Source organism: Henckelia pumila, chromosome 2 (genome assembly GCF_033568475.1).
Source record: "Henckelia pumila isolate YLH828 chromosome 2, ASM3356847v2, whole genome shotgun sequence".
NCBI lineage: Eukaryota > Viridiplantae > Streptophyta > Magnoliopsida > Lamiales > Gesneriaceae > Henckelia > Henckelia pumila.
In genome coordinates this window covers 1,511,065-1,538,145 of record NC_133121.1, presented here as the reverse complement: position 1 = coordinate 1,538,145, position 27,081 = coordinate 1,511,065, and the positions used below count along the sequence as shown (strand labels likewise).

At 32.1% G+C, this 27,081-nt stretch overlaps 3 protein-coding genes across 8 annotated transcripts; all 3 read left to right on the top strand.

Moving 5' to 3' along the window:
• Positions 1–449: 449 nt before the first annotated feature.
• LOC140881045 (uncharacterized) lies at positions 450–4,266 on the top strand. 2 transcript variants are annotated; one of them, XM_073286028.1, is made up of 3 exons: positions 458–607; positions 1,273–1,427; positions 2,433–4,266. In XM_073286028.1, exon 3 carries the CDS (start codon positions 2,761–2,763, stop codon positions 3,904–3,906), a length of 1,146 nt encoding a protein of 381 aa, XP_073142129.1. In that variant the 5' UTR covers positions 458–607; positions 1,273–1,427; positions 2,433–2,760; the 3' UTR covers positions 3,907–4,266. The 2 variants fall into 2 exon arrangements, with proteins under 2 accessions (XP_073142128.1, XP_073142129.1); XM_073286027.1 differs by lacking the exon at positions 1,273–1,427 and having other exon boundaries at positions 450–607.
• A 1,064-nt stretch (positions 4,267–5,330) lies between these two features.
• LOC140881658 (cytochrome c) lies at positions 5,331–8,655 on the top strand. Its single transcript, XM_073287136.1, has 3 exons — positions 5,331–5,571; positions 6,455–6,588; positions 8,295–8,655. The coding sequence occupies exons 1-3, from the start codon at positions 5,460–5,462 to the stop codon at positions 8,385–8,387; spliced, it is 339 nt and encodes a 112-aa protein (XP_073143237.1). The 5' UTR covers positions 5,331–5,459; the 3' UTR covers positions 8,388–8,655.
• Positions 8,656–9,582: 927 nt separating this feature from the next.
• On the top strand, positions 9,583–18,346 carry LOC140879180 (uncharacterized). Of its 5 annotated transcripts, XM_073282845.1 has the most exons (21): positions 9,629–9,669; positions 9,831–9,846; positions 10,789–10,850; positions 11,458–11,568; positions 11,884–11,940; positions 12,029–12,099; positions 12,685–12,784; positions 13,283–13,353; positions 13,757–13,857; positions 13,948–14,051; positions 14,161–14,214; positions 14,307–14,362; positions 14,546–14,584; positions 14,688–14,832; positions 15,342–15,523; positions 15,607–15,674; positions 15,867–15,939; positions 16,014–16,075; positions 16,160–17,087; positions 17,307–17,597; positions 17,952–18,346. In XM_073282845.1, exons 3-21 carry the CDS (start codon positions 10,794–10,796, stop codon positions 18,226–18,228), a joined length of 2,847 nt encoding a protein of 948 aa, XP_073138946.1. In that variant the 5' UTR covers positions 9,629–9,669; positions 9,831–9,846; positions 10,789–10,793; the 3' UTR covers positions 18,229–18,346. The 5 variants fall into 5 exon arrangements, with proteins under 5 accessions (XP_073138945.1, XP_073138947.1, XP_073138946.1 ...); XM_073282844.1 differs by lacking the exon at positions 9,831–9,846 and having other exon boundaries at positions 9,583–9,669; XM_073282846.1 differs by lacking the exons at positions 9,831–9,846; positions 14,546–14,584 and having other exon boundaries at positions 9,583–9,669.
• Positions 18,347–27,081: the final 8,735 nt, after the last annotated feature.

Genomic DNA, 27,081 nt, shown 5'->3' with positions numbered 1-27,081 from the left:
AAAATTTGTCAACCATCAATTTGTTAGAATCCTAGAGTAGCAGCTGTCTGTATAATCAATTCAAATACATAGAAGTCAAAACATCCACACACACTTAGACAAATCCAACGGCTGTTGTAGCCTCACCAAGATATCGACGGCTACAACGTATAAAATACCTGGAAGAACATTCACAGTAAAGGCCGCCCAACCGATACGACAGCTAGGCTCGGGCACCACCCAAGCCTCCAGCTTCGTAAGCACAACGTCCAGCTGTGTACAGCCTGTCTTCAATCAAACCCCCGGAATATCCATAATCAACAATCTGCCCTCTCAATTACCAAAATATTACAAAGTTACCCCATTAAGTTTCGAAATTTGAGTCCTTCGAAATGTGTGTAATTAATTTTTGACCTAGTATCTGTATGGCTCATTTGCTGGCGACAGGCTGTCAGCAACAAAGTGAAGACTAGTCCTCTCTACCTTACAATTTCTCCCTTCTCTCCTTAACATACAGCAAATTTTCCTCTGTTGAGCTTTTGTTTTCTCTCTCTAGGGTTTTTTTTGGCATTTACCGGCGGATTTCGCATTCTCAGTTTGGGATCGCTGGATCGTTGATTCGGAACTTGTAAGCTTTCTCCTGATCTTATTTTCTTTGTATTTTTCTATGAATTTTGTATTTGGTTGTTTCATTGTTGTTTTTTTTTTTATGAATGTTCATTTTTTTAGGAAGGATTTCCCCCCTTTTTTATTTATCGTCACAGCTTGTTCTTTTGCCATTTTCCGTCATTTTTATCATGTTTTATTTTCTTATCGGAGAAGAGCCGTGCATGTTACGGCTGCGAGGTGTTTACCGAGAGTTTTGGTTGTGTGATTATAAAAGTCGGGCGATTTTGATTTTTAATCCTAATGTGGGTGTTTGTGAGATGAATTGATTGCCTTGGAATGTAATTTGTAAGCATGGATTGAAGTCGTGATTAATATTTGCTGCGCATCTGCATGTTAGTTTACTTTCAGTGATTTTATTTATTTTTTCATCTGCTTGTTCCCATGTTTATATGTTTTATTTTGTAGTAGAGAGTTGGCTTAACCAAAAATTATAGGAATGGATCGACGAGCTATGCGTGTGTGTGAGGAGCTACATGATTTGCTGCATGGATAGTTTAAAAGTTTAACTTAAGAAGGGGAATCTAGATTACCATCCATTGCAAATTATGTTGGTGAATATATCTCATTGTTTCTCTGGCTGGTAGAGGATTTTTCTGTATTTATATGATTTGTGTATGTTTTCAGGGGAACTTGAAGACATAAAAACTTCTGAATCTTAATATTTGTCCTTTCTCAATTTCTAATTAGAGATGCCACATGTGAAGTGTTCATGTTGGATGAAAGCGTTTTAAAAGAATCATGGACATCAATGATGGATCTTGAGAATTCGTTTTAAAAGAGTATGTCATTTACGCCGGCCAATATCGTCAATTTCCATGTATTGCCTCTCGCGTGTCTTTTTGCTATCAAAACTTTGCGATATTTTTCAGTCAATACTTGCTTCACTTATGTGAGCACGCTGGTCTCTGTCCATTGAAATCATTGTAATGTTTTTTCAGTGACACACTCCATTTATATTCTTAACTGCGAGTATCATGGTGTCACATTGTGAAGGGATATTATGGTTTATCTACTTTTAAGTTTCTGTGCCAATATATCTGAAGTCATGGCTGTGTTTTCCCTCGATTTTAGATTTGTTTCCTAATTTTAGATTGTGTATCGAGACACATTTAATTAATTATTTAATTTCTGGACATTCGAAGTTAATAATGAAAGTAACCATATTTGCAGAATGCAAATCTTCAAGCTTTGTCAGTTTTTGAGTACATCTTGGATTTTCTTAATTGTGTTGTGCACACACAAATATTTCTCGTAAATGATGGGTTGTGTAGGTTGCTATACATTTAGTATTTTACTGCCTGAGTGTCTGCTGTGATTGACTGCATTGGGTTTTGAATTGATTGCTTAATCATTGTTATTACATCTTTACCATTTCTATTTTCTTCGTGTTTGGTTTTTTGTCCAGTGATATTAGCTGTGCTGGACCACTGTCATTCTACAGGCATCTAGCAGCTTGATTCTCTGTATATGTATTTGTTTTGCTTTGCACTGAAGTCTTCATAGGTTAATATTGTTCTTGTCATGAGGATAATAACACTGTTAATATTGTGGGGTAGAGAGGGTGCCTCATGCATCTATTTATCTCACTATTGGAATATGCCAGTAAATGCATCCCACCCCATACATGTACATGATCATAGGACGTGATCTGTATTTATTATCTTTGCAAATTTGATTGCTGAAGCAAGCATTCTTCTTAAGTGATTATCTAAGTTACTCAGCTGTTTAACGTGTTCTTTGCAAGAGCATAAATTTATGATTTTGTGCCCCTATAAACATTGTAGGTTGTCAGACTTGTGTTGCTGTCCTTGAAGGTCGCTTGTTTCCTCAATTCTTATTGTTTGTGGAGGATTTCAAACCAAGTCCCATAGAGGCTTAGAAAACATTGAGGAACTCAGAATTGTGACCTTTTCCTGCTCTTAGCTTGAGGAACGGCTAAATAATCTAACAAGCGACCTTATATGGTTGTTTTGGAGACAATAAGAGCCTTGAACAGTCGCTTTCAACGGTACTCAGATTGCTTGCAACCTTTAAGAGTGATCTTGTACTCAACACAGTGTTTATTGGCGTTCATGTTGGTGGAGAGCATGCGTGGAATCCGTGCTTTGGGTAATGCCCCTGACGAGATTTGTTGGTGATGCACTAGGTGTGGCGACGATTTGTCTTGTTGCTCTATTGTTCCTTCTAGGTCTGTTTTGCATCGTGTATTCCTTTTACTTCCAGAATCGGATTCGTGATCAAACCCTTGTCCGGCTCAGTTATTTTAGTGGTCCTTGGATTATCAGAATCACATTCATCTTTTTTGCTGTCTGGTGGGGTATTGGTGAGATTATTAGGTTGAAACTGTTGAGGCGCAACGGGCGAGTCTTGAATGCCCTAAGTTTGAGATGGCAGGAAAATATTTGCAAATGTTACATCGTATCAAACCTGGGATTTGCAGAACCATGCCTGTTTCTCACCCTCATTTTCCTTCTTCGTGCATCTTTACAGAGATCTGGAACGTTAAGCAGGCAGTGGAACACAAAAACAGCTGGATATGTTCTCCTATATTGTTTCCCCATATTCATTCTTCAGCTTGTAGTCATTCTAATCGGACCCGAGTATAAGCACAAAGATTCCAAACTACCTTCTTATTTCATCAGAACTTCATCTGAAATAAACAACAGTGATGTTATTCTCTGCACTTACCCTCTGTTGAGTACCATATTTCTTGGTCTTTTTGCCACCGTACTAACTGCCTACTTGTTCTGCCTTGGTAGGCGAATTCTTCTTCTGGTCATCAATAAGGGTCTGCAAAAGAGAGTGTACACATTAATCTTTTCGATTTCTAGTTTTTTCCCATTAAGAGTCATTCTGCTCGGGTTATCCGTCCTATCTGAGCCAGAAACACTTACATATGATGCCATAGCCTTCTTAGCTTTTATTTCCCTTTTATGTTGTGCCTGCGTAGGCATATGCATGCTCGTATACCTTCCTGTTGCTGACTCTCTATCTTTAAGGAGGAGAACGAATGAGTATAACGATACTATATCTTTAATTGCTAATCAGACCCCTGTAGGTGGGAGCATAGTGAGTAGCCCTGCAAGAGACTCGGCTGCTTCAGCAAATCGTGGGTCAATTTCTTTTCGTACAATGGAGATAGAGGAGCCTTCAGGCACAGGATTTGTGGAGCTGACTCTCTTCACTTCGACTCCTCCTGGTTCGCCTAGACGGATTGGCTGGCCAATGATCCCAACAGCTCAAGGACGGGGACACTAAATATTGCTGAAACTTCACTGGGACACCAATTACTGCCAAAATGATCTCGGTGAAGAGTATTTTTGTGATGAACCTGAATCTGTTTGTAAAGGATTTTTAGATGAATAAGGATTTTTTTTTATTGCTAATTTTGGATTTTGGTTTTGAGATATAGTGGTTTGTTTTTGTCGTCCCTCCCCCTTTTTTGGGTGGTACTACTCTTATTTGTATCTCTCTTGAATTATGTCCCTTGTGATACAATTTACAGCTTATCTATGATCAAGGCTGTTAAGTTTTCTTTCGTGGTTTTCGCCAATGTTGTACCTAAATAAATAGTTTGTTTACCTTGAATTCAAGCACGTTATAAGTAACATATATGTATATGCATGTATATTTACACAAAAATTAGATGGATATTTTATTTGATCCAACTAGTGAGAAATATTATTTGTTATTGTATATATGATTCGGTTTGATTTGTCTAGTAATATTATACAAAATATTATATAACAGTTTTTTAGGAACTAACTAATTTTGGGAAAAGACATGCAACGCTGGTATCGGGGGACACCTATTTTGTGGTAGTCTTTTAGTTCCCGTACCAATTTAAAGACCAAGGCTGTACTATTTATGGGAGTTTATAAGTTATAACCAATTTTTTAAATACTTAGTTAGTGTTTACAACTTCTAAATATAAATGATTATGAAGTTTTTTTTTCAAAAATTTGTTAAAAAAGGTTGCAAACACTATCTTATTCACGTTGTACTTATAGAAATTATTTATGAAAATAATCACCGCTGCATGTAGCCTTGGTATGGACTATGGATGCTTAAAATATAGGAATTACTAAGTTGAATCCGATCCAACAAGAAGAGATGCTTAATAGAGGGATTTTTTTGGGGGGTTTAATTTAATAATAATAAAACATATATATAAGAGTTTTTTTTATACAATTATAAGTTTTTTTTATATATGATATGATATATGATAATTATATATATTTAAATTTAATAGTAAATCTTTACTTTTTTACTATTTTATTAGGTGTGAGAAATCTATACAAACTGTTTTTGGTGTCATGGTAATTTTTTCTTAATTTGTTCCTTTTATACCCCTGCATCCTTTTTCCAACTCTATCTCTTACTCATTTCTCCCACCTTTTCTTTTATCACTTCTTTTATCAATTTCTTTTGGAACTGAATTTCTACTACAACTAAATTTTTAATAAATTTGGAAAAAAAATTCACAACATAAAAAATAACGATAAACCAAGTACTTTAAAAATCTTTAAAAATATTAAATATACAATATATTATATTTATATATTATGATTCAAACACGCAATGTGTGCGCTCCTGCCCTGTTATATATATATATATATATATATATATATATATATATATATATATATTATATGAGTTAGCATATTAGTGCCCATAAAATACTAAAATAGCCTCGAGGCTCCGCTACCTTCCTGCATCACCATTCACTCATTCAAAGGCAGGCGACCATCCGGAAACCCTAGACAAATCGCATTTGTTTTGCGAGAGAGAGAGTTCATTGGACCAGAAGAATGGCGACATTCAACGAAGCACCGCCGGGCGACGTGAAATCGGGGGATAAGATCTTCAGAACCAAGTGCGCTCAGTGCCATACTGTCGACAAAGGCGCCGGCCACAAACAAGGTCCTTTTAATTTTCCTGTTATTTTCATTTTTCATTGATCTGCGATTTGGTGATGCCTGATTGATCGATACTCTCATCGGGGTGCCATGGATCCTGAGAGGAAAACAGGGCTTGGCAGCACAACTCTTTTATTGAAACTTTATTCCAATTCAACGCATTTTGTCTTTTAAAAATAAGCACGAGTTTTGCTCTGATCCGCTCTCTCAAACTTTCGAACCAGTGACGTGTTTGTAATAAAAGTTATGTGATCTCTTGTTAATGATTTCATATCTGTTTGGCTTTTATCTCGACAAATCGAGCCTCAATGTTTGAGGTAACCTTGATGATATCATAAAACAATTCAGATTCTGGTGTTTTTTGTCCTTGTATTTGAAATATTTGATCCAGAAACCTAGTACGTGGCGAAATACAATTTTTACAGAAAAATGACTGTCCTGTTTTATTTTATTATATTTTCAATCACACCCCTTATGGAGTTGGATTTGGATTTGCATTGAGGAAAGCGAAAGAAATAAAAATTTGATGATCATACGTTGTTTTGTGAGCGTAGTAAGATCAGTTCTAAAAAAATTTGTAAGTAGCTAATATTATGAAAAGGAAAAACTCGAAAAATGATTTATTAGCCAAGTCGGCTAGCGTCATAGGCTTATAATTGAGCTTGTTTGGTCAATTGCTCCCGGTGTAGTTACAAGCTGTAAATTTTAAAATATCTAAAATAAAAATCAAATAGTTGGCCAAATATCAATTGCTTAAATCTACGCTCTAGCTGCCAATTGACTGGTGTTCGCTGCAATTTATCATTCTGGTCGATATCCTCATTAGCAGGAAATAGTGTTCTTTAACTTATGCTTTGAGAAAATTCTCATGTGTTTTGGAACTCCAGGACCGAACTTGAATGGCCTTTTTGGTAGACAATCTGGCACTACCCCTGGGTATTCTTACTCTGCTGCCAACAAAAACATGGCTGTAACCTGGGGAGAGAATACACTCTATGATTACTTGCTAAATCCTAAAAAGGTATGTATACGTGCATTCAAATTTCAAATATATGTGATTTGTTAAATTTCTTTATTTTCTTGTGTGTCTAATCATTGTGCAGATCCATCTTCTCATAGTTATCCTTGAAATTAGTTTTGCAAGTTTTGCCTGTTTCAAAATAACGGATGTGTGCGTGTGTGTGTGTGTGTGTAAATCTTCTTAGCCTGATGGGTCTGTCTCTGCCTACACTTGCTAATTTGCTGATACCAAGAAGCGGTCACGACTCAAAGAATTTTACTTTTCCCTGTAGTGGATATCCGTGTTATTTTTGCTAATTTTTTATGCTATTTTACAATTTACACGTAAATGAAATTATTGAATAATGAAAGTCGAATAGATTACATGGATGAAAATTTTACGTTTATTTTATTTTGAATAAGCTATTACTCCATATTATCTTATGTTTACTTGTGCAGGTTCCATTTCAGTTTTTCTTTGAAGTATTTATTTATATTTGTGATATAAGGATGATTTCAACGTTTAACCTCCATGATCATACCATGACCGGTCAATTTAATGGTTTCACGACCTGTCTGAATTTTTAGCATTGACTATTTGAGAAGAACAATTATATAATTCATCTTTTGCATGAATTAGAATATCTTGTTAACTGCATCTTCAAACTGCCAGCCAAGGATATGGTTAATTTCATGGTCCATCGTTGTCATGTAACATGGTTTCGAATTTATAGCAATTAAATAATATGTCGCTTCTCTAAAATCAAGCCGAAGTAAAATGTGCACATCTCTTAATTTTTATTTTGTGTTTTCTGTGCTTTCAATTATACTTTGATAATTGGGTCTATGACTTGAGGCTCTGGTATGTCTTCAAAGGTTGAGGCGATAACTTGTGACATAATGTGTTTGTACGCAAGTCTCTCTCATCTAAAAACATTTCTTCTGTTGTGTTCCTTTACTCTTACTCCGATTCAGTTGTTAAGTTTGTCCCGTTTCAAGACCACTTCTTTATTTGGTCTTGAGGGCTCTGATATTCATGCAGAGATCATTATTAGCACGAGGTTATATGCGACTAGTTGCTCCTCAATTTATCGTTTCTATTTCTTCCTTTATTTTATAAAAAATAATTTCCCGTATGTGATTCATTAGAGTTTTTCTACATGCCATAATACACATGTCGGGTAATTGTGGAACTGATTGTGTGAGATGTCTATACTGCTCTACCGAATCTCATACCCTTAGCTTGTATTTGGGTTTGGATTTGACAATGAATTTTATATTAAAGAAAATAATTGGATTTGTAATGATGTTTTGATCGGAAATTCAAATTCACCCGTAGATTAACTTAATGATATATCGAATTTGACAGATAAAAGCAACTTCTCAATTTTTATTGAATTTGAGGGGTGACGTTTTGACGGGAAATTCAAATTCTCCTGTAGATTAACTTAATGATATATCGAACTGAAAGATGAAAGCAAATTCTCAATTTTTATTTATACATTCTTATCGTCACAATGCATATGCTTTTAATTTGGACGACGGATTTTATAGGCATGCAATTTCGAACTTCTCATTCTAAGTACAGCCTTTGATAACTTTGCTATGTAAATGGTGTCCGAAAATGACTGTCCACTATGAACATGTAAAGTGATGAGAATGATTTGCTTGCTTGGGTGTCCACTAATATGTATGATATCTCAATCCGCTTGCTCTCCATGAATGCAGTACATACCAGGAACAAAGATGGTTTTTCCTGGACTGAAGAAACCTCAAGATCGTGCCGATCTAATTTCATATCTCAAGGAGGCAACCAGTTGAAGATCTATCGTCTACGAGAGAGCATATTTGCAATTTCTGATGTTGGTTCGAGTCTGGGATTCGTTTTCTGGTAACAGTTAACTCAAATGATTTTTCATCGAATAAGAGATTCATTAAGCTGTGCTCATTGTCCATGCCAGCAGTAGAGAAATTTTGATGCGAATTTTGATTTTTATACTCGATAAATCCGAGTAAGATTTTGAAATATATATATATATATATATTAATAAATATCACGCCATTTGGGACTATGATCTTCCTTAGTTTTTGCTTGCATTATCGGATTGTTTGGTTAATTTTATTGATTATCTTTTGATGTTTTTCTCAAGCGGAAGTTTTCTAATCTTTACTGTTAATTAATATATACTTAATATATCGATCGTTGTGGACCTAACATATCAAGATTTGTTTATGGTTGGATTCGACACGTGCGTTTCAGAATGAATGAATGTACTCAATTGAGAATATAAATAAATCCATGATTCAGATTTAAATAAAGAATCATACGTATCAATGCTGCTATAGCAGTTGATTAATTTATCTCAACCCATAGTCACCTAAAGTTAAAATAAAATACGCCACGTCGCATAATCCTTGAGACCTTGTTCGAATTTACTAGAACACCTCACCTTCATCTTGTAATAATAAAAAAATAAATATTTCTAAAAAGAAGAGGCTTAAATAAAATAAACAGAGTAAAATTTCTGTTTATCTATATAATAAATAATATTAATATTAACATTCAAAAGACAACGAAAAATACATTAAGTATATATTATAATTTTTTTTTGAAGATTAAAGAGATTCATAACCAATAAATATGTCACGTCTTATTTATGATCTATCCACGTATTTTATTTTGACAAAATAATTATTTATGTTCGTTGATTTAAAATTTTATTCAGTGCGTATAAAAAAATAATAATTGCGACATATTTTCACTCATAAAAAAAACTTAATTATTTATCTCAACTACTCAAGCATCTTAAGTGGTAACATATGGTCGTGGTGAAGTTACTTGCCGACTTGCCCCTAAATTATTTTAGCCCTTCAAATTTATTTGCCGACTTATATCTGAAAAAAATGCCCAATAAAGTGACATGTCCAAAAGTCAGAGGACCAAAATGTAATGAAATTATAAATACAAGGGCTACATCGTAAGATTCGCGATTAAATTTAAACGTTGACGATGAATGAAATGTGCCAATCATCATCCTCTATAACTCCAATACAGCAAAATAACCGTTGCCCCTCTTCCTGCGGAATCCATTCGTCTTCACCGGTGAGCTTCTCTGCGATTCCACCAGTTGTGCCGCTTTCATGCGCCATTTTAATGATTTATTTTCGCGTTCCAAGCTCAGTGATAATTGAAAATTACGAGTTCTTTTATTTTAACGTTGAATTTATATTGGTGATATGTGATCAGATATTATTTGTTTGCAGATCTCATTATCTAATGGTATTTGATCATACGACAAGTTAATACGTTCTTCTTTTTTGTTTTATCGTGTTGTCCTTTTGCCTTTGATGTCTTCTTTGTTATTTGTTAAGCGTGCAACTGACGCTGGGTTTTGAATTATGTTAGAGAGTGACAGGTGACTGGAAATGTTTTAACTACCAGAGCTTTCTTCATGCTTTAGTTGGTGGTTTAAATGAAAGTTGGAGTGATTAAGCGCTTTGTCAGAAATTATTTGGGAAAGTTATTGGCAACCATTTTCGGATATCAATTTAATATTTTTCGTTAGCTGTAGGTAACTAAGGTGCGTATAGACTTGTATTTGTAACAAAGAACATATAGAAAGTAATCTGACTTCGATTCAACAATCCTCTATGATAGAGTGATACGGGTATTTTTACTGGTGACTAGGTAATCAAGATGGGCGTGCATGGAAGAATTAGGATTTATTTAGGGTGTGGAAGAATATTTTCCTGACCTGCCTCTAAGTAAACTAAAACATGATATGCCAAAAGTAATATTTTACAATAATTTAGAGTTTTAGTTTTGTTACCCAGTTGGTTTCATCCGTGATCTAAGGGAAGAGATAATGTTTTTCTAATCATTCCTCATTCTATCAATTTTCTTTTATGATCCAAATTGTAACAGGAATGTGTGTTGCTGTGGCTGTGATATGGTTCACTTGCCAATTGATTTCTGACCACTCATGGCAAAATTAATGTTGACAATGCAGTGATTTATTTAAATTTGAGAATGAGCTCAAGAAAATATACAATCAAGATCTATTGTGGTTGCTGATGTGCGAAAGTGCCTTCTTGGCTCTTTTCATTATTCAAGAGATGCTAAATAAACAAAGATATGCCAATGAATGTATTGTGGCAGGTGTCCTACATGCACATAAGTGACCTAGAAATATAACCAAAATGTTTGCAACTTTTTTCACAGGAACCATGTTGAATGATGATTTTGATAGAGGAGAAAGAGATTCTTCTAAGCATGGTGATGAGGTAGGCTACTGTATCAGTCGTTATTTACCATTTCTAAGAAAGAAGTACTGGTGTTTTTGAATGCACATAAGCAAGATTTTGACTGGCTGGCAATCTGGAATACTGAGACATAATTGTATCTGAGTTTGATATCATCCAGTAGCATAATATTAGTTTGCAGAAATGAGATTTTCTTAGCGTGGCAATTCATCCAGTGGCATGAACATGATATTATGTTTCAGGAAATATTTGGTTTCATCATGTTGCATATGCTACAATCTGCTTAGTGACAAGCTTCATTTTGTACCCCATGTTTGAGAATCATATTATAACACACCTCATCCTTGTAAAAAATCTGTTAGAATCATCATTGGTTGATGACTCTGTTAGTTTCTCCATTTTAAACTGCATTCACTCTCCAGATTTCTCCCCTCTGAATTTTCCTTGCAATGGCTTTATCACTTCTTTTCTCATGATTAATCACGTTGCATCTAACTTTGAATGCCGCTCCTTTAATAATTTACAGCCGTTTCTCAAAATTTTCGCGGTTATTGTGCGATTGATTGTGTTTCAATTACCTTATTTTACCTGTTGCTTTTGTAATTCATCTCATTATGAGTTAAAACAGGTCAAAGTTGATTGTGGGGAGCCTCCATCTCTGGCATTGAAAAGAAAACTAAATAACAGGGAGAATGCCCTTTGTGAATTTGATCTGACTTTGCGAGAGAAAATCAGCATGGTATCCTTTTGAACTTTCTCAGTTGTTTACTGTTCCTCTGCACCATGTTCATTTGAAGTATGCATTTTAACCCAACATAGTATACAAATTTTAGCTGTTGTCAACTTGGATTATGAGCTCAGAATTTCTTCCTCTCTCTTTGTATATATGTAGGTTATTTGTTTTCATTCTAAATTGTTTCGCCACACCCTTGCATGAATACATGCTGCATATGTACCAGATTGCAGCCTTTGGCAACCAAATTTTTGTGATCTCTTGTCTTCGATTTCTATCTTCCATGTCAGATTGCGATATTTCCCTTTTGATATTCTACAGGCCCCAGTAGGCTGCAGGCTATGGCTAAAACTTCGAGACGAAAAATGCAAAAGAAGGGTAAGTTTTTTCGTTACATTTATGTTAATTGAATTGCTTGATCAAGTGATGATAATAGCTTGACTTCGTCGCCCTTCTGTTATTCCAGGAGACATTTCTGGATCCTTTCACGAAGCGTCACACATCATCTTGCCATGGAGTTCCTCTAGGTGGCATGGGGTATGCATGTCTTTCCTCTATCTTTTGTCTTCTTCTACTGGAAATGACATAAAACAGTGAAATCTGTTAAAACCTCTCCGAGAATTTATGTGACACTTAATTTCGGCTACCTTTTTTTCAATGACTTTGCTGAAAAATTATCAGGTCATATTTATTTTTACATTTCCTGGAGTCCCTGTTGTTTTGTGGTCAAGCATGTGTCCTCTATCTTGGTTTTATGTGTTCCACTTTGGTCCATCTTTTATGCGATGAAAAGTCTGGAGCAATTCTTCATGGGCCGGGGGTTGGAATTGGATGGGCAATCCCTTGATACATCATATTAACCAAAACTTCCAACTCTCAGGGGGAACAAATCGAAGTATCTCCTGGTTTTTGAAGGGTCGTTGTTTTCTGATTCCTGTGTGCATTCTATAACTTATTTTGATGTAAGCTTCTTTATTTGTACGTTGAAATGGGGTTGTGGTAGCCATAAAAGCGAATTGTTTGAATAACTCTATAGTGATGATTCTTCAAAGAGAAAAAAAAAATGAAATTTTGATCTGGCCAAGGACAAGATTTGTGAACATGTCAGAAAATAAATATCAGTGCAGGAAGCATTGGAAGAAGCTACAAAGGTGAATTTATGCGTTGGCAACTCTTCCCTAGGATATGTGAAGATAAACCAGTTTTGGCAAACCAATTTTCTGTAAGTTTGAATTGATTCCCATGGTTTTTACATTTGTGTTGCGAATTAAGATACATGAACTACTTCAGATAATTGTTTTTTCAACTGATCTCATGCAACTCTTACTTTCTCCTCTTTTACTGGTACAGTTTCAAAATTCTTTTGTTGCTTTTGATGTATTTATAAACAGATGTTGGGTAAATATTCAATTTAAATTTAAACAATCTGAACTCCCTGCTATTATTTTAGTTGAGGCTCATTGAACAGTAGATTTCTGCGTAGGTAATTCTTAAAATTTTCTAGAGTACATAATGGCCAGTTACTTGTATCCAACCCATAGTTTTTTAAAAGAAATCAGGTTGAAATAGGGGACTGTGCTCAAGAACACAAAATGAGGAGGTTGTTCAGTTTCTCTTTGTAGAATTGACTGAATATGGAGTATAATATTTGTTTGAAACTGCTAAACGAAAATGAAGGGTGTGATCAGTTTCTCTTTGTGCATTTCCCCTAAACTTTCAGGTTTTTGTGACGCGTCCAAACGGTGAAAGATATTCGAGTGTACTATGCCCAAAAAGCCCAGAACCATCAAGGTTAGCTCCTATGGCATTATAATTTCAATCTATGGATTGTTGTTTTAAGATGATAAAAAATGATATTTAACAGCTATCGCAAGTGATTATTTCACAATGAATAACTATCCCAAGTGGTGGCTTGGAATAGATAGACACATATTTTTAAAATGTAATATTGTGATGCAGTTCAATTTTGTAATATTTTGTTTCCGAACAATGATATGGTAATACTGATATGCTGTGTGAATGATTTATTCTTTCAATTGCTGATAGTTGTGTTCGGTATAATTTGGAAAAGAATAAGTAAAATAATTTAACACGAAAGTTGTCTGTGTAAATGGAATTAATTTATGTAGCTGGGTCTGGGAATTTGGGTATCAATGTAAACATTTAAATCTCTATCAGTAATGTGGATAAACAGCGAGAACTCTGCTTCTGGGATAGGATCTTGGGACTGGGCTCTGGGCGGGCAAAAATCCACATACCATGCACTGTTTCCCAGGGCTTGGACTGTATATGATGGTAAGCTTCAAACCTTCTGATGTATGCTTAGTTTAAGTCTCAGATCATAGACTTGTTCTCTTACGGCATCCACCTTTCTCTTCAATGAAGGCGAACCTGATCCAGCACTTAAAATAGTCTGTCGCCAAATTTCCCCCTTTATACCCCACAATTATAAGGAGAGCAGCTTTCCTGTGGCGGTGTTTACATTTACGGTATGAAAAATTTCTTAGAACTCTGTTTCACTTCCCCTCCAAAAAGAAAACGCACATGCACAAAGAGAATGTAACTTCTGTGTCCTTGATCTTAACTATAATTGTTCAGTTGTCTAATTTAGGGAAGACGGCAGCAGATGTTACCTTGCTTTTAACATGGGCAGTAAGTTTCTGCTTGAGTTTTCTCTTGCGCCATCACTTTCTTGAATGCATTCAGAAAATATTATTTTGCTGATGTATTTTCTTTTACAATAGAATTCAATAGGTGGGATTTCCGGGTTTTCTGGACACCATTTCAATTCCAAATTTAGGTAGGAGTCACTATTAACTTACATATTTTCTATTTGAGTCTTGGTTTCTGAATGTCGTACACCTGGAATTAAAGGCTATGACTTATTGAAGCATTGTTTATTATATAGTGCGCATTCTTGGTCATTAAGTTGTTCAATCTTAAGTTCTTAACTAATCTGATTGGACTGGCATTGTCTTACCAGGACCGAGGATAAAAGCACTGGAGTTCTCTTGCATCATATGTATGTTCCTATATTTTGGAGAGGCAGAGTGATTATTTTTCTGTCTTCAATATTTATCATTCATTTTCCGTGGGCTTCTTTAATTCCTAGTATACGGATATAGGACTGCAAATGGATTGCCCTCGGTAACTTTTGCAATTGCAGCAGAAGAAAGTGAAGACATTCATGTCTCTGAGTGCCCATGTTTTGTGATATCTGGAAACTCCCAAGGCATCACAGCTAAAGAACTGTGGCAAGAAATAAAAGAGGTAGGTCTCCATAATTTGCAACTTCCACATGACTGTATCGTTTTTGGTTGAATGATGGTTCAATACTATTCTGAATTTTTATATATTACAAGTGACATACCTTAGGAGGAATGCTCCATAAAAAGATAGATCAGTTCTCTCGTGCATATTATTGCTCTTCTCTTACAGTCAGCCGGACTTATTTATGTTGGTTCTCAATGGTCATGGACGGACTGGTGTACTAGTTAGAAGCCTGAGAATATGCTTTCACCGATGTTAAACCTAAAGGACTGCAGAAATTTTTTTAGAAAATAAATTTATGCACAAGGTAAGGTTTGAATGTCACATTTGGAAATTAGAGTTACCAAAGCATACATACATATCTTGATTTTTCGCTTGATATCAATCATTTTAGCTTTCTTATGTGAAGGACATCATACCAGTTACTGATCTGGTTGTTCTCATTCGTCTTTGACTGTTTTCATTTTATCATATCATTGACGGACTTTTACTTGATTCTCTTCCATTAGCATGGATCATTTGACTACCTAAAATCTGAAGAGGTATCGGAACCTTCGGAACCGGGTTCACAGATTGGGGCAGCCATAGCAGCTTCTCTCACTATTGCGGCAGAAACAGTGAAAACAGTGTCATTTTCGTTGGCATGGGCCTGTCCCGAAATAAATTTCCCCAGTGGAAGAACTTATCAGAGGCTAGTAATGAATTGCTAATGTTTGCCATGTGTTTTTTATGCTTGTTTGTGTTCTGTGGGTAATTTAACTGTATGATGATCAGGCGCTACACCAAATTCTATGGCACTCTTGGTAACGCAGCGTCAAAAATTGCCCATGATGCTATTATTGGTAATAACCCAAAAACTTGCTTGAATGTCTAACTAACTGCAAAATGCTCCATGTATAGTGATATACTGCAGAAATAGTTTTTGTCAGTTCCTTGTTAACAAATTTATAGGAATTTCTTTCAGAATGTTTTTGTGTGGACCTGTTTTAGCCATTAACATGTTTTCCTTATTTCTCTCCCCATAAAAACTTAAGAGCATCAGCATTGGGAATCAGTGATTGAAGCCTGGCAAAGACCTATTCTTGAAGATAAGAAGCTTCCTGAATGGTAAATTTTTTGTAGCATGCGGAGCTCTTACCATACATGTTGAATAGTAAACCACGTTTTGTGGTGTATTGCAGGTACCCTTGCACGCTCTTCAATGAGCTTTACTACCTTAACTCAGGGGGTACAATTTGGACAGGTAGTCATCTAAACAAAAATACAAAATTATGTCTGGAGAATGTGAAGAGAAGCTAATTATTTTTGTTTCCTTCATGTCATCTAGATGGTTCTCCACCAATTCATAGTGTGGTTACTGTTGGAGAAAGAAAATTTTCACTCGATAAATCCACTTCAGATCTTAGAAACAGAAACAACGTATCTGAGCAAAAGGAGACTGCCATGGACATTCTCGAAAGGATGACTTCGATGCTGGAGGAGCTTCATGCTCCTGCACTTTTGACATCTGCTTTGGGAACTAATCTGCTTCAAAAAGGAGAGGAAAATGTGGGCCAATTCTTATACCTCGAAGGAATTGAATATCACATGTATAACACTTGTGATGTCCATTTCTATGCATCATTTGCTTTAACTATGTTGTTTCCGGACCTTGAACTTAGCATACAAAGGGACTTTGCTGCTGCAGTGATGATGCATGATCCTAGTAAGATGGGACTTCTACAGGATGGAACAATAGTCCAGCGAAAGGTTCTTGGTGCAGTTCCTCATGACATTGGAATGAATGATCCATGGTTTGTATTAAATTTCTACAATCTTCACAATACGGATAGGTGGAAAGATTTGAACCCAAAGTTTGTGCTGCAAGTCTACAGAGATGTAGTTGCTACGGGAAACAATAAATTTGCTCAAGCTGTATGGCCATCAGTTTATGTTGCAATGGCTTACATGGAGCAGTTTGATAAAGATGGGGATGGCATGATAGAAAATGAAGGGTTCCCGGATCAGACATATGATACTTGGTGTGTCTCCGGTGTGAGTGCATATTGTGGGGGTTTGTGGGTGGCAGCCTTGCAGGCTGCTTCAGCACTAGCTCGTGAAGTTGGAGATAAGGACAATGAGGATTACTTTTGGTTCAGGTTTCAGAGAGCAAAATCGGTATATGCAAAGTTATGGAATGGCTCTTATTTTAACTATGACAACAGTGGTAGCAGTACGAGCTTATCCATTCAAGCTGATCAGTTGGCCGGACAATGGTAGGTTATAATTTATAAAGTAGATTTTAAATTTTCTCCAGCCTTATCAGATAAATACAGATATCCAGGTCATACAATAACTACATACTTCTGTCGTGACCTACATTCTGTGCTCTACATGCTGCCTGTGTCTTATGCACTTGTCTCGTTAGATATCGGCATACATACCACTGCTTCTCTCCTGTGCGACTAGCTCTTATTTTGGGAAATGGTTTTCAGGTATGCTCGAGCTTGTGGTCTTTCACCTATTGTTGATGAAGAGAAGGCAAAAACCTCACTTGAGAAAGTATACGATTTCAATGTCTTGAAAGTAAAAGATGGGAGGAGAGGGGCAGCAAATGGGATGATGCCCAATGGAGAACCTGATGCATGCACCATGCAGTCGAGGGAAATATGGAGTGGAGTAACATACGCTGTTGCTGCTGCCATGATCCAGGAAAACATGGTCGAAACAGCATTTAAAACTGCAGTTGGCGTGTATGAAGTTGCATGGTCCGAACAAGGCCAAGGGTGAGTTGAAACATCTCTTTTCCATTGTGGGGCTAACGCATATACAAAAGCAGTTTAAATTAAAACGAGGTTTTATTTATTTTTTTCAAATGGTTGCTTTATTTATTCCAGCTTCTCTGTCTTTTGATCCCGGTTAAGCGAGATTACAGATTTACAGTCTAGAGGGGAGGTGATGTTAAAACTTAAAAAGGATATGATTTTAAGCTTAAAATGGTCAAGACTGAGACTTTGTTACCTTTAGGTTAAATAGATTTTGCTTAAGCAATAAATACAAGTATGGAAGACGTAGGCGAAAGCCGGTGGAGAGAAATGAATGAGCAATAGCAGCAATTAAATATTATGATTGTTGCACAGGTACGCATTTCAGACGCCTGAGGCTTGGGATCTTGAAGGCCATTACAGATCTTTCTGTTACATGAGGCCTCTGGCAATATGGGCAATGCAATGGGCGTTGACACGACCACCGGTTTCAATTTCGGAAATAAAGCCAGATATCAAGGAAGAATCTGTTATCAGGCAACATACAGGTTTTTTGAGCGTGGCTAGTCTGCTAAAGCTTTCAAATGAAGCTGATTCCAGAAGTCTTTTCCAGGTTATATTTGATTACACTTGTAAAAGGCTGTTGGCTTGATTCATGATTTTGGGGTCCAAAAGTTATTCATTCATTCATTCGCCTATTTTTCAATTTTCACATGTTGTACTGAATCACAAGTGTGATTTATTCGATTAAATGCAAACAAATATTTATATGTGAGATTGGGTGACCTGATCCATTATCCATATATCGAGTGAAAAGTAATATTTTTGACATAAAAGTCAAATCGAGTAAGAAATGTGTATCACAAAATTAACGATAAGACGATATCACAAAAGTTTCTAATAATTTTACGAAAAGTCCAAAATTTATCCGTGTCAATTTTTCGTCAAAATTGACACGGCCCATTGAAGAGGCCATTTCAGACGACAATTAAATTTTATTGCTTTCATTTGTTTTTTTTCGTCTACCTTGTCATTTTTTTTATAAAAAATTGTTTTTTTAAAATGTCTACCTATCATATATATATATATACTATTATATAAAAGATCTGTATATTATAATAACTGCCTTGAGGATACCAAATTTATTTATTCCAAAATTACCCTTTTATACTCAATATTTCACTAAAAACTTCCCACACTAACTTCATGATTTGCTTTAAAAAAAATTTCTTTTCTACACACACAAAGTGTGTGCATTTTTTACTAGTTATATATAAAACTTAATACACTTATACTAACCGAATTTGTCCATTCATATGCACCAAAGTCAAATTACCCATCTACCTTAAAACATAATAATTCATTTTTATAGATAAAAGACAAAAATGTTTATATCAAAATTTATCTCTCTTCCATGATAGAATCCATTATCATATTCAATTTAAAATTTAAAAGAACTGCTTATCAACATCTTTTCATTTGATGTATTTTTTATTTCTAACATTGCTCAATTTTTTATTTACATATATTTTTTCATTATATGCATGTGCATTGATAGCTAGTTGTAATTATGTTACTAGGGCAAGCATAGAGAAAAACTCTTTTATGGGTCATGCTCTACTTATAAATAATACTTGTAAATTTCACATTTAATAACTTGAAATGAATTGTTGGATCCACATTCCACACATTGCCATAGTAATTACGTTACTAGGGCAAGCATAAAATATTTTTTTTGATAAATTAATATATATTTTCTCATATATCTTCCATTTCTAAAATTAATATCTATTATGATTTCAAGTTAATCATGCAACTGAAAATGAATAAGAAATCAACGAGATCACGATCTCCCGTACTAGATATATCCAATTAAAATTTTGGAATTTCATATGATTATATAATTAAATTCGAGATTGTTGAGTGATTGAGTCCATCATACTAGTTAACTTTAATTTAATTAATTCGATTAGGTTTCATTTAAAAGCACAATTATAACATCATAATACAAGTTTTTTGATCATGAAAGTTTGTATAGTTTCATAAAATAGTATTTCTTTTTAAATATTTCAATCCTATCTTTGTCTACATTTTTAAATTCAATAACATATTTATTTATTTACATCTTAAAGAGTTTAAATTTAGAAAAAAATCAATAATTCAAAAATAACAAAAATTATAGTGTTTATATAATTGCTTTAATTTTATTGGCGGACAATATATATATATATATATATATATATATGAGTTTTGTTATGCAGTCCACCTCCCGTGTCCACCTCCATGCCCACCTATGAGGTGTCAATCATCCATTGGATGAACCATTTGTATATGATTCATTTCATTCATTGGATGATTGCTACATCATAAGTGGGCATGGAGGTGAGCACGAAAGGTGAGCAGCATAGCAAAACTCTATATATATATAATATAAATATAATTATATAAGCACACAACACTAGATTACCGGTGTTCTTCCTTACATATTAGGTGCATATATACGATATTTTTCGTGTTGATTTTTTTGTTATTTTTAATTTAATGGTTTCTATAATATAATATTTATATTTAGAATGATATAATCATTTAATTACAAATCTAAAGTGGAAGAACATAAATTTTGGACGCCCGCATAGTCCCAAACAAAATTATTGTGCAATTTCAGTTTCTGCATTTTTTGTCAACTAATTTATTTAAAATGCAATTTTAATTTCACAAACTAGATAAAAAAAATTAGTGAAAATGATTAAATTTTAATTACAATTGGGCATCTAAAAATTTAAATTTTTGGGTAAATTTAAATCTTTTCAACTGTCCCTAACTAGATTAAAAAAACTAATGAAAGTAATTAAATCTTAATTACAAACGGATGTCAGCTACCTATAATTATATTATAAATTTAAAATTTAGTAGAAATCTTTTCAACAGCCTTTTTCGAAATTAAGCAAAATTTAATTGATTTAAATAGAGTTGTTATTTGTCGTATTTATATATACACACACACAAATATATCCAAAAGTTGCCCACAGGGGCATATGCGAGTTGGTAAGGCCTGAGGTGATGTGGGAAGAAATTCCTCAGCATTGCGGGTTCGATTCTCGTGTGGAGCATATTCACTGCTGAAATATTATGGTATGCTCTTGGAATTGGGTCATGTGCTCCCTCTTTCAGGTCCCTGCCGCTCGTACACATCCCTTGATTTACCCTCCGCATGAGCCAATGAACCTCTGACTCTTGTGGAATGATGACAAAAGTAAAAAAAAAACCATCAAAATTTTGCAAATACAAGCAATAATATTATTTTTCACACATTAAATGTATTGCGTTTCATATAATTAATTTGTGTTTTACATTTCGACTCAGTTTGGGGTTCGAATGATAGAATTGATAATATATAGATAAGTAATGTAATGTAATAAAAAATGATAGTTAATATAATATTTGATTTGATTGATAGATTATAGTTTATTGATTAAATTGATTAAATTTTATATAAAAAATTATAAATTATCATTTTATTTTTTAACAATAAATAAAATATGAATAATATTGAATTCAATGTTTTGATAGAGTAAAATAAATAATTAATGATTTGATTGATATAAAATTATAATTAATAAATTGATAAATAATATGATAAAAAAAATACAAATTAAATACGATAAATGTATACATGAATTATTAATAATCATATCAAAGGGAGACGTTATACGCAAATACAATATATCTGTTTCCTATTATATCATATCATATTATATTTTGGCAAACACTTGTATGCAACCGTTGCACGGGTCATATTCGTGTGACGGGTCTCTTATATGGGTTATCCATTAAAAAGTATTACATTTTATGTCAAAAGTATTACTTATTATTATAAATATGGATAGGGTTGACTCGTCTCACGAATGAGACCGTTGCACAGGAGTGTTACTCTTATATTATATATATATATATATATATATATATATATATATATATATAATACAAATAAGGCAAGAATTAATCAATGAGTCATACTGACAGTTGTTAGGGTATCCGTAACCCCAGCTTCTTCCCAACTTAAAAAAGTTGGGAAAAAGCTGAACATGCAGGCTGCTGCATTGCAGCCTGCAGGTTTAATATAGGCAGCTGAAGCTGGCGTCCAAAATAGGACTCCAGCTTCAGCATTAATTGTTTAGTTAAAAAAAAAATTAATTTTGATTTGTGGTTCCTTTAATCACAGAACCCATGGGTTATATATAAATAAATAAATATATATATATATATATATATAATTTTTTATTAAATGAAATGTTAGCATTATTTAATTAATCATCATTTTACATTCATTTACATAATCTGTTAGGATCGAAATATGTGTAGAGGGGAGGTTAATACATAATATAAAATTTTGCAAGTACTTCGATCTGATTTGTAAGAATCGGACAGAAGTTTCATTTGCTTAAAACTTTTGATCTGTTCGAAAGATCTGAGCAAGTCAGACGGAAATAATCTTCCTCACAGATTGAATGCCTAATAGTACTAATGCAAATGAAATGAAATAATTGCAGTAAAGAGATAGAGTTGTTTCTGGATGTTCGGAGATGAATTCTCCTACGTCACCCCTTCTTCTGTTTCCAGGAGGATTCCACTAGAAGACTTTGACTTATACAATTCCTTTGTACAAATCCAATCCAATCAATCATTTGATAGGAACTCCTAGCAATACTCTAACTCGAAGTAGAACAATTTTTCTACTTAGAGTTTACAAGATGAAGCAACAGAGTATGCTTCGATGGTTTGAACTGGGAAGCTGTAGCTTTGATCTGGATCGATTTGAAATGTATCTTTGAGCTTGATCGATCTGTGTTGTGTTATAACTCAGAATATCGAGACTTTGATCTGATGAAATAAGTATCTGAGTTGGTATATTGAGTGAAGACTTTTTCGACTTTGAATTTGATTGCTTTGTAATTTTCACTCTTGGTCTCGTATCTTGAATCTTCGAAATGCTTGAGTATTTATAGTTTTCAAAAGTAGACAGTGAGCCGCCAACAATTTTTGATATTGGGCTGCCAGCATATCTCATAAATAGCTCACAAATCTTGACTTAAAGCGAAGGCCGATCAACGTTCAAATTCTCATTAAATGATTTTGTCGTTTTCTTCAATTACAGCAACAGATAGATTCCTGATGAAGCTTCGATCTGGTTGTTGAACATTTGATCTTGTGTCAATCGATCCGGTATAATAAGATCTGTGGAGTTTGATCTGTATCTTGGTTTAATCACGATACTTTGATCTGGCAACTTTCGTATAAATCTTTAGTCTTTAATATTTGATGAGTCCGATTAATTTATTTACTTGGTTTTGTTTTGACTTTGTAATCATCGAAATTCTAGAGTTTGATCTCCAACATAATCAATCTAAAATACTAAAATATAATTAATCAAAGATTAATTAATTACATAAAAAATTAAAATTTAATTTATTAATTTTTTTTACGCATTTACCATTATTTAATTAAAATTAATTTTACTTTATTATAAAAATTAAATTTAAATTATTTAATAAATAATAATTATATAATATGTATAGAATTGATTAGTGGGATCCCAAAAAAGTTAGTTGTTGGGTTTAGGATTGTGGAAAAAAGTTATAAAAATTTTATTTTGTGATATGAATGATGTGTTATAATAGGTCCCACGATAAAGTTGGGTTTTTTAGTTCAGGGTTGCGGTTACCCTTATTATTTATACTAGTATTCTCAACTGTGCGATGCACATTATGTTATTTTTATGTAATTATTGACATAATATGAGTGCTTGAGTAAATAATTAAAATATAAATAAATTAAGGTTGAATTGGATTAAAGGATTTGAAATCTACGGATATAAATATATCTTCATTACTTAGATAAATTTTAAAAAAAAAATCAACTTAATATTTATTACACCACAATTGAGGTCATCACAACAAATTTTAAATCCTTAGATTATTGAAATCAATTTAAATTCATTGTGGTTGGAGTGATGTTTGACAGAGTTTAAAACTTTTGTAAATTTTTTTGGAAAATTTATTAGAAAACGGTTTTAAGCAATTGAAATAAGTTATTTGACATCTTCTAATATGTTTATATATATATATATATATATATATATATATATATAAAGTTGTCCACCCCTATTTTTTTTTATAAATGTCTTATTTTAATATTTTAATTTTTCATATTATATTTGTATTAAAAAATTTGTTCTTTTCTAAGGGATTTATTTACCCAATAATTATAAATTTGATGCATGCAATATTTGTATTCTATACAAAAAAAATATATAATTTTTTTAAATTTTAAAATAAATTTTAAAATTTCAAAGTTGAAATATAAAAATATAAAATATAAAATATAAAATTAAATATAATAAATATAGATACATAATATTTTAATAATATAAGTTACATTAAATTTTTTACAATTAGTATAAAATGTTTTTTATATTAACAAAAAATTAATATATAAATTATATAAAATTAAATAAACAAAAAAATTATAAGTATTATAATGAAAACAATTTATAATTAAATCGTATATCTATCTATATTTTAAAAAAACTTTAATAAAATAATATATCACTCAAATTAAAATAATATTTTCTTGAATATCCTGTATAATCTCTATCTATAGTTTTAAATTCAATCATATCTTATTTGAATTTTTAAATTTAATGATAATGTCTTCACTATTTTATAAAATAATTTTTCGGTTGAAAATACTATAGTTTCTATTTTACAAATCTTTTCATCTTATATATATAAACAAAAATTAATTTTTTTTTATCACAAAAAAATTTATTTTTAATTTAGTTTAACTTCAGAAATATTTTTATCTATATATATTCTAAAATTTTATATTAAATAATATATCGCTCATAACATCATGTTTTTTTGAATATTTTTGTTGTGTATATCTACATATGCAAATAGACAAACCAATCATTCTATTAAAAATAATATTAAATTTTATTTGATAAAAAAAGAATATTTTAATTTTTTTCAATTGTATTTTTATGTATATTTATAATTTCTAGATTAAATAGAATATCATTGATTTTTATTAAATTTTGTTTAATAATGAAATTTTTTTATTAAATTTTGTTTAATAATGAAAAATATTTTTTTTAAAAAAAAAATATGTCGGATTTTTATAAAAAGAGAAAATAGTTAAATTTTGTTGAAAGACTATTTTGATTTTTGTTTTTAATTCAATCATATTTTTTACTTATATTTTCAAATTTTTAGTTTAAATATTTGCATATGAGTTTTATGTTTTTATATATAAAAATTGCTAAAGGTATAACAAATATCGTGTAGAATGATATCTAAAATATTAATATCTTGAAATTTTGCTATTTTTTTGCGATATTTTGTATCTAATTTATCATGATATTTTTATATATTAAATTTCTATATAATTTTTTGTGTTGTAAAATTTGACATTTGTGTTTTATTAGGCAAAACAATCAACGCTAAAAGCAAAATTAAATTTTGTTTGATCAAGATAAAATATATTTTAATTTTTTAAAATTAAATTGTATTTTTATCTATATGTTAAAATTTTTAGATCAAATATTTTATCATTTAAAATATCATCTTATTTTTTGAATATTCATTATTTTCTCTATCTATAATTTTAAATTAAATAATATATTATTTTTATTTTTTAATTTAACAATATTTTATTTTCAAATTTAATGATTAATGATAATGTTTTTACTATTTTTATAAATTAGTTTTGGACGGAAAACTATTTGTAGCATATTTTTCTGCTTTTATATAGATATAGATTAATAATATTATTTTTTAATCTTTGTTGGTATATACATAATTGCTAGTCAAAACACCAGCTATTAGAAAAAATTTCAATTTTGTTGAATCAAGAAAAATAATATTTTAATTATTTTAAAAAAATCACTCGTATTTTAACTCTGTTTTAAAATTTTTGGATAACATATTTTATCACTTATCTTTGTTTTATTTTGAATATTATCTTTACCTAGTTTAAATTCAACAATATCTTTATTTTTATCTATGAAATATTTTTACTAATTTTAGTATAAACTTTAGAAGGGAAAATGCTTGTTTTTCTTTTTTTAGCATACTTTCTTGTTTTTATATATACTAGTATTTCACCCGTGCGATGCACGGAATGTTATTTTATATAATTAATTATTCAAATTAGTAAGTATAAGCAGTTGAATAAAAAATTAAAATACAAAAATCTTAATGCATTATAGACAATTAGAAAACCAAAAAATTATTCTATAAAGTTTGAAAAACTTTCTTAAACACAACATTTATCGTTAAATTTTTCTGCTTGTTGTCACGGTCATTATCACGGTCATTTTTTCTACAAAGGATACACCATTCGAGACAACGTTCAAAGAAAGATGATGATCTTTTGCGTTGAAGTTGATTTATGTTTCATTGCAGTTGATTTATTGGCTGACTGACACTACGACTAATATAAAAAATAATAAAAATATATTAAACATCATAACATGATTTTATAGACATCCTATATTGTAAACTACATTGACGAACAAACGTCGGTCTATCAACATTCTTGACAGAAGATAGAGGAAGATCTTCATCACTTGTTACATCAACTATCTGTGAGAGATTTTTAGTTGAGCTGCTATGCATTTGAGAAGAAATATTTATGTCGATTAGACTCGTAATGCCTGAGTGGCAGCATCAAGGTCTAAGCCAAATTGAGCAAATGGATTAGCTGCAAAAACCAATATTTAAAAGAAATAAATATAATAATTTAGATTAGACAAATGTGAAAAAATTGTACTTTGTCGAATTAAAAATAAAATAAAATTCATACCATTTGTGATCTCGTTTAAAGGAGATATTGATGTTGGCATCACCGTGTTAACTGAATCACGTAAATTAGATTGTTTTGGTATTCTCGCTCTCGGATCCAGATATTTTTTTAAATATTTACGACATAAAACATTTAAATAAATAATCAATTATAATGATAATTCGTAAGAAATATGTTTCGACGAATACTTGTTCTTGTTTACATTTTTTTTGGATTTTACGGGTTTAATAAACATTTGTGTCGTTATTATGTACAGATCTACCAAAAAAATACTTCATAATTGGTTTCGAATTCTTTTGGGCGTTCAAAAACATAAATCAGTGTATTACTTTTCCACGGATCCTCTTTCTTGACAACAGATCTGTGATTACTTTAATATAATACGTTGAAAATTGTGTCTTATAGAACTAATTTGTGTTATTTATAAATGTGTCTTATAGAACTAATTTGTGTTATTTATAATTGAAGTAATCAATCTGTTTGAAATCATGATAAGATAAAGTTGGAATTAGATTGATTATTTGAATCTTAAAAGTCATAAGTTTTATATCTGGATCCCATAGATTATGAGATTATATAGATAAGAATCCCAAATTTATGAGATTTTTCTCAAATTATAAACATCTAATAACATATTATT

Excerpts from the sequence above, each read along its gene's own strand:
- LOC140881045 (XM_073286027.1), top strand. The coding sequence starts at position 2,761 with ATGCCCCTGACGAGATTTGTTGGTGATGCACTAGGTGTGGCGACGATT.
- LOC140881658 (XM_073287136.1), top strand. The coding sequence starts at position 5,460 with ATGGCGACATTCAACGAAGCACCGCCGGGCGACGTGAAATCGGGGGAT. Across the intron at positions 5,572-6,454 it reads AGGCGCCGGCCACAAACAAG|GACCGAACTTGAATGGCCTT; the intron begins GTCCTTTTAATT and ends TTGGAACTCCAG. Across the intron at positions 6,589-8,294 it reads ACTTGCTAAATCCTAAAAAG|TACATACCAGGAACAAAGAT; the intron begins GTATGTATACGT and ends CCATGAATGCAG.
- LOC140879180 (XM_073282844.1), top strand. The coding sequence starts at position 10,794 with ATGTTGAATGATGATTTTGATAGAGGAGAAAGAGATTCTTCTAAGCAT. Across the intron at positions 12,100-12,684 it reads GTTCCTCTAGGTGGCATGGG|TGCAGGAAGCATTGGAAGAA; the intron begins GTATGCATGTCT and ends AATAAATATCAG. Across the intron at positions 15,940-16,013 it reads GATAAGAAGCTTCCTGAATG|GTACCCTTGCACGCTCTTCA; the intron begins GTAAATTTTTTG and ends GGTGTATTGCAG.